This window comes from Cicer arietinum, chromosome 6, assembly GCF_000331145.2.
Source record: "Cicer arietinum cultivar CDC Frontier isolate Library 1 chromosome 6, Cicar.CDCFrontier_v2.0, whole genome shotgun sequence".
NCBI lineage: Eukaryota > Viridiplantae > Streptophyta > Magnoliopsida > Fabales > Fabaceae > Cicer > Cicer arietinum.
The window spans coordinates 34,108,026-34,114,483 of record NC_021165.2 but is presented as its reverse complement, the minus strand read 5'-3'; the positions used below and the strand labels follow the sequence as shown (position 1 = coordinate 34,114,483).

At 36.6% G+C, this 6,458-nt stretch overlaps 1 protein-coding gene across 1 annotated transcript; it reads right to left on the bottom strand.

The window, feature by feature from the left end:
• Nucleotides 1-5,216: 5,216 nt before the first annotated feature.
• On the bottom strand, nt 5,217-6,001 carry LOC140920703 (uncharacterized). The gene is made up of 2 exons (XM_073369517.1): nt 5,772-6,001; nt 5,217-5,409 (listed from the first exon to the last, which is right to left on the bottom strand). The coding sequence occupies exons 1-2, from the start codon at nt 5,999-6,001 to the stop codon at nt 5,217-5,219; spliced, it is 423 nt and encodes a 140-aa protein (XP_073225618.1).
• Between the last annotated feature and the right edge of the window lie 457 nt (nt 6,002-6,458).

The window sequence follows — 6,458 nt, the reverse complement described above, 5'->3', positions numbered from 1 at the left end:
ACCCTCCTTTTGTCAAACTTCTTCTTGCCAGATGGTTTCTTGCTTTTATTATTGTAAAATATGTGATTTATGTTTCTTGTGTCTCTAATGAGATCACACACCTTCATATTTATAATGATGCTGCAATAATTACATTCAATGCCTAGAAAATTGTATTGACTAGGACTACTATGAATTAGCCTAGGATGTTGCACAATCAAGGAATAATTAAAACATACACTGGATTTTAACATGAATTTTAACACTCCTCCTCAGCTAAAGCTTACTATGCTTTAAGCTTGTTACATCAAAACATTTTATCACAAAAAAATGAAACTAAGTTTGACTATTGTTGGACTAGTTTGAAAAGAGAAGACACCATTAATGATTCATGTGTGAAAGATTCACCATTGAATTGATCATCGGTAAGAATAAAACGTGCCACTAATATGATTCTTATGTGGGAATACAGTCACCACCGGATTGATCGTCAGTGGGAATAAAAGGCACCACTAATATGATTCATATGTGGGATTAGAGTCACCACCAGGTTGATTGTCGGTGGAAATAAAATGACTGTCTGAGCAAATGGTATCTTGTCCTTGAAACTAAGTTCTCACAACAGCAGATACAATACGAATCGAAGAGTTGAAAAATGAGAGGTTGCTGAAAAATCACCACATCATGAAAAGACCTGCAGAAGGGGGCTGGAGACAGGTGCATGCATTATCATGCACAAATTTGGTGGAGGCACGTGGGACCCATACATAGAGAAGATAGACGTGCGTAACAGCGTGTGCAATGTTGATTGGCGAAGGGAGAAGCACCGTCGTGCTCGCTGGAGGATTGCGCGGCGGTGTTTGTTGGTTTTGGATGCGCACTAGAAAAGGGGTAGCCAGTGTTGGCACAATTGTAACAAAGAAAAAAAAAGAACAAAACAGTGACAGCTGGTGTAAAGCACAATTGTGTTTCAAAGAAAAAAAAAGTCACTGAAAATCACATAGTGAAGGTTGTGCTTTTGAGGCCAACTGTAGTGTCGTGGCTGGTTGCTAGAAAGGCAGCCGGAGTTGATGGTGACAGATGACTATATAAAGCCAAAAAATTGAAAGACTGAAAAAGGTGGTGCTGCCAGCGGAATTTGCCGCACACACCTTCATATTTATAATGATGCTGCAATAATTACATTAAATGCCTAGGAAATTGTATTGACTAGGACTACTATCAATTAGTGTTTGAAAGAGAAACTTCTTCTTGCCAGATGGTTTCTTACTTTTATTATCATGTTTTGTTGACTTCTTGAACCTCCAACCTCCTTATCTTGATCCTATTTCTGGTGCCATCTTGACTTGCCCTTCCACTTCTTGTTGTTTACTCCTTCTTGATTGGACTTCTTGCTGATATGAGCTTGAAGTGCCTATGTTTGTGTGTGTGTCTCATCTCTTTCTTTTACCCTTAATTCATGAGCTTCTATGGAGCTTTGCAGATTTTCCAACTTCATTGTATCAAGGTTCTTTGATTCTTCAATAGCCACCACTATGTGATCGTATATTTGTGTTAGTCTCCTCTAAATCTTTTCAATGATCACAACCTCAGTCATCACTTCTCCATTGGCTTTCATCTGATAAGTGATTGTCTACACTCGATTGAAATAGTCAGTCACATTTTCATTGTTCTCCATTTTTAGTAACTCATACTTTCTTCTTATCATTTGAAGTTTGATCTTCTTGGTTTTTCATCACCAATGTAATACTTCACCAAGATATCTCATGCCTTTTTTGATGTAGATACCTTTAAGATCCTTTCAAAATTGTTTGAATCCACACTTTGCTAGATGTAAAACAATGTCTTGCAATCTTTGAAAGTTGTTTGTTGTCTTTCTGTTGGATTTGCACCATGTTGTTCATAGCTATCTTGAACAATCTCAAATACTTCTTGAGCTCCCAGCAACGATCTCATTGATGTTGACCACCTCTCCCATTTCTTCCCATCCAGAATTGGAAAATTCGATGGAAATCCTCCTCCATTCATGTCTTCTTTCACTCACACTTGTGTTTCCCAATTTTGATTCCCCATCACACTTGCACTCGTGTTTTCCGAGGTTTAGAACCCAAGCTCTTGATGCCAATTGTTGGAACAGGTTGTATATTTGAGAGGAATTGAAATTGAGAAGAAAAGAGAAGAAAAACAAAAAGTCAGAAAACGAAGATTGATTATCAATCTGGACAGTCTGGAGAATGTTCTGGTTAAGCATTTTCAGATTGTTCTTGGTTTTGAAGGCTTTTATAGAAACAATTTTTAGTTGATTCAGTTACAACAAACTTAACAAAATTCTAACCATATTCTAACTAACTAATTACAAATCAATTTGAATTACATTTAACAATCCTTTACACATACAAATTTTTTCGAATTTAGGAAAAAGGGGGAAGGAAGTAAGTGTCTCACCTCAAATAAATTAGCTCACAAGCACCACCTTGTAGAGGGGAGCAACTTTTCTTCCTAACACTTCTTGAATGGAAGCGTAGATCTAGTAGAAAAATGGAGTTTTTTTTTTTCTTTCAAAGCACCAAGACTTATGCTTTTTGCCTTTTTGTTTTTGGCTTCCAGGGAGAAGAACAGGGATGTAATGAGTGAGAAGATATAGTGTCTCGGCTTAAGGCTCTTAAAAGGGGCTAATTTCCTTTTTTTTAATATAAAAAATATATAATTAAATATTTAAGTTTTTACTAAAATAATCATCACAACATCAACACACTCTTACACACATCACACCACTCATTTCTCAATCTAATTTCATAAAAGTATGTACTCTGGTCGCAACTCAAATGACATACGAATTTATTAGTAACATGTGACATCTTAAAATTTTTATCGATAATAAATTCTCAGTAACTTAATTAAATTACTCTCTAATAAATAATTTTAATCGGGTCTCCAAATATATATACATATATTTTAAACATATTACTAACTCTAAAAAAATATATTTTTGGTACTTAATTCGTAAAATAAAAATTGGGCTAAAGGCCTAAGCAATTCAACACAAAATACACTTAAATTGCATAAATTAGAGTTTAGAAAATTCAGGGCCATACATTACTACCACAGTAAAATTTGTCTCGTCCTTGAAACTACGCGTCGATAAACAAATCAGGGTGTTGTTCCCTAATCTTGCTCTCCAGATCCCAAGTCGCATCTCCAGTAGTTAGATTCCAAATCACTTTGCCCAATGGAACTTCCTTGTTCCTTAACCGCTTAATCTTCATGTCCTCAATTCTTATAGGTAGTACTTCGAATGACAAGTTATATTTAGTTGAATTGTATTTGGTTTGATCACATGCGGTGAATCTGGAATGTATTTCCTTAATTGAGATATGTTAAAAACGTTTTGAATATTGGACAGTATCGGAGGCAATGCAATTTGATAAACCACAGGTCTAATTCGTGCAGTAATCTAGTATGGTCCAATAAATTTCGGGGTTAATTTCCTTGATTTTATGGCTCTGCCAACTCCAGTCGTAGGTGTGACTCTCAGAAACACATGGTCACCCTGCTCGAATTCTAAAGGTCTGTGATGTTTGTCTGCATAACTCCTCTGGCGGTCTTGTGAGATCTTCATTTTCTCTGTTATCTTCTTGACCTTATCTGTAGTCTGTTGCACCATATTAGATCTTATAATCATACTTTCACCGTCCTTATACCAACACAAAAACGTTTGACATTTACGTCCATACAGAGCCTAACATGGTGTCATTCCAATACATGCGTGGAAACTATTGTTGTAGGTAAACTCAATCTATGTGTCATTCCAATACATGCGTGGAAATTATTCCAATACACATGCTCTAAATAACTGATTCATTCTCTCAATATGTCCGTCCGTTTGCGGATGATATGCTAAACTCAATCTTAGTTTCGTTCCCAACACTTGATGCAACGCTTCCCAAAAGTGCGACGTGAATTTTGGGTCACGATCTGATACAATACTTGATGGTATTCTGTGTAATCTCACAATATCAGCAATGTAGATCTTTGTTAGCTTATATACCTTATAGATGGTCTTTATTGGTAAAAGAATGTGCAGATTTAGTTAATCGATCTACCATCACCCAAATAGAATCATTCTTTCTCCTTGTTTTGGGCAACCCAGTTATAAAGTCCATGGAAATGTTATCCCACTTCCATTCAGGTATATCTACAGGTTGCAACATTCCAACAGGCCGCTGATGTTCCACTTTCGCTTTCTAACAAGTTAAACAAGTAGATACATACTTCGCTACATGCCTCTTCATTGCTAACCACCAACAATTCTGCCTCAAGTCCTGATACATATTTGTTGCTTTGGGATGGTTACCCAATTTGCTCATATGAGCCTCTTCTAAAATTATTTTCCTCAGATATGTAACTACTGGTACAAAAATCCACCCATTACATCTCAAAATATTATCTGGTCCAATCTTAAACTCAGTTGTCTTCCCTTGCACTATTAGGTTCCTCTTCTCTTGGATTAATAAGTCATCTTGAAAATTCGCAATGTCTTCAAGTAGACCACTCAAAATCTTAATCATTCCGAATTTCAAAATCCCCGGTGCAAACTCTACGTCCAAGTGTAAGTCTCTAAATGCTTCCCATAACTCTTGTTGCCTAGCCATTACTACTGAAGACACTAACACACTCCTTCTAATCAATGCATCAACCACCATATTGGCCTTCCTAGGGTGGTATTGCAATGTGAAATCAAAATCCTTAAGAGTCTCCATCCATCTTCTCTTACGCATGTTCAATTCCTTTTGATCAAACAAATTTTTCAAACCCTTATGGTCACTGAACATTGTGAATGTGCATCCATATAAGTAGTGCCTCCAGATCTCTAATGCAAAAACTACAGCGACAAGCTCTAAATCATGAGTATGATAGTTTCTTTCATGAGTATTCAATTGTCTGGAGGCTTAGCATACAACCTTCTTGTGTTGCATCAGAACCTTCTTGTGTTGCAATTGGTGAGACGCATCACAGTAAACTTCGTATGGCTCTTCTGGTTGTGGTAAGACCAATAATGGTGAGGTTGTCATCTTTTCCTTTAGTAACTGAAAATTTTCCTCACATTTCTCTGTCCATGAGAAAGACTGATCCTTTTCTAGTGAGTTGTGTCAATGGAGCTACAATCTTAGCAAAACCTTCAATAACCTCATGTAGTATCCTGCCAGTCTGACGAAACTTCGTATGTCAATGATAGTCTAATGTTGTTTCCAATCGATGACTGTCTCAATCTTTGCTGGATCCACATCGATTCCTTCCTTGTTTATCACATGTCCTAAGAAGTTCACTTCTTCTTGCCAAAATTGGCACTTCGAAAGATTGACATGCAATTGCTTCTCGCGTAAAACTTCAAGAACTTGACGCAAATGCTCTCCATGTTCTTCCTCATTCCTTGAATAAATTAATATATCATCGATGAACACTACAAAAAAAATTATCTAGAAATGGGCTAAAGATTCTATTCATGTAATCCATAAAAATTATTGGTGCATTAGTAACTCCAAATGGCATAACAAGATATTCATAATGTCTATAACAGGTTTTGAAAGCCGTTTTCTGAGTATCTCATTCTCTTACTCGAATATGATGGTAACCTGACTTCAAGTCAATCTTCGAAAATACCGCGACTCCTCTCAACTGATCCATAAAATCATCAATATGTGGTAAAGGATAATGATTCTTAATAGTTTCCCCTATTAAGTTGCCTATAATCCACACATAAGCGCAAGCTTCCGTCCTTCTTCTTTACTAACAATACTAAAGCTCTCCATGGTGACACACTTGGTCTGGTAAATCCTTTCTCCAAAAAATCTTCAATTTGGCCATTGGGCTCATTAAATTCTAATGGCGACATCCGATACAGCGCAATCAAAATAGGTTCAGTTCCTAGGTGTAGATCAATAAAGAACTCCACCTTTCTTACTGGTGGTAATCTTGGAATTTCTGTTGAAAATACGTGTGGGTACTCCTTGACAAGCACCATGCCTTCTATGCTCACATTTATCATTCCCTACATGTTAGCTAATGACATAAACTCTTGAGTTCCTTCTCTTAGCAACACTTCGAGTTTATTGGCAGCTAGATATCGAACGACTCCTGGCTCAGGGAAAAGAACCAATTTGCGAGCACAATCCAAGATTACATAATGATATGACATCCATTCCATATTGAGAAAGATCTCGAGTGATTGTAGGGGTAAAAAAATCAAATTAATCAAGAAATATCTATTCTAAATAGTTACTTGACAATGTAAACATGCATTATTTACGGCCAACATCTTAGCAGATGTGGAAACAACCAAATCAAAAGGCAGGGAAGAGATAGATAGCTTCAAAAAATTCACACAGTCCATAGCAACGAATGAATAGGTTTCCCCCAAATCAAAAAGTGCAGTTAGAGTGTTACCTGCAATCTCGCAGTCTTGTTGGATCATAAAATAA

Coding starts and splice junctions, on each gene's coding strand:
- LOC140920703 (XM_073369517.1), bottom strand. CDS start 6,001: ATGGTGCTTGTCAAGGAGTACCCACACGTATTTTCAACAGAAATTCCA. Junction 5,410..5,771: donor CCATGGAGAGCTTTAGTATT/GTTAGTAAAGAA, acceptor AATTTATTCAAG/GAATGAGGAAGAACATGGAG.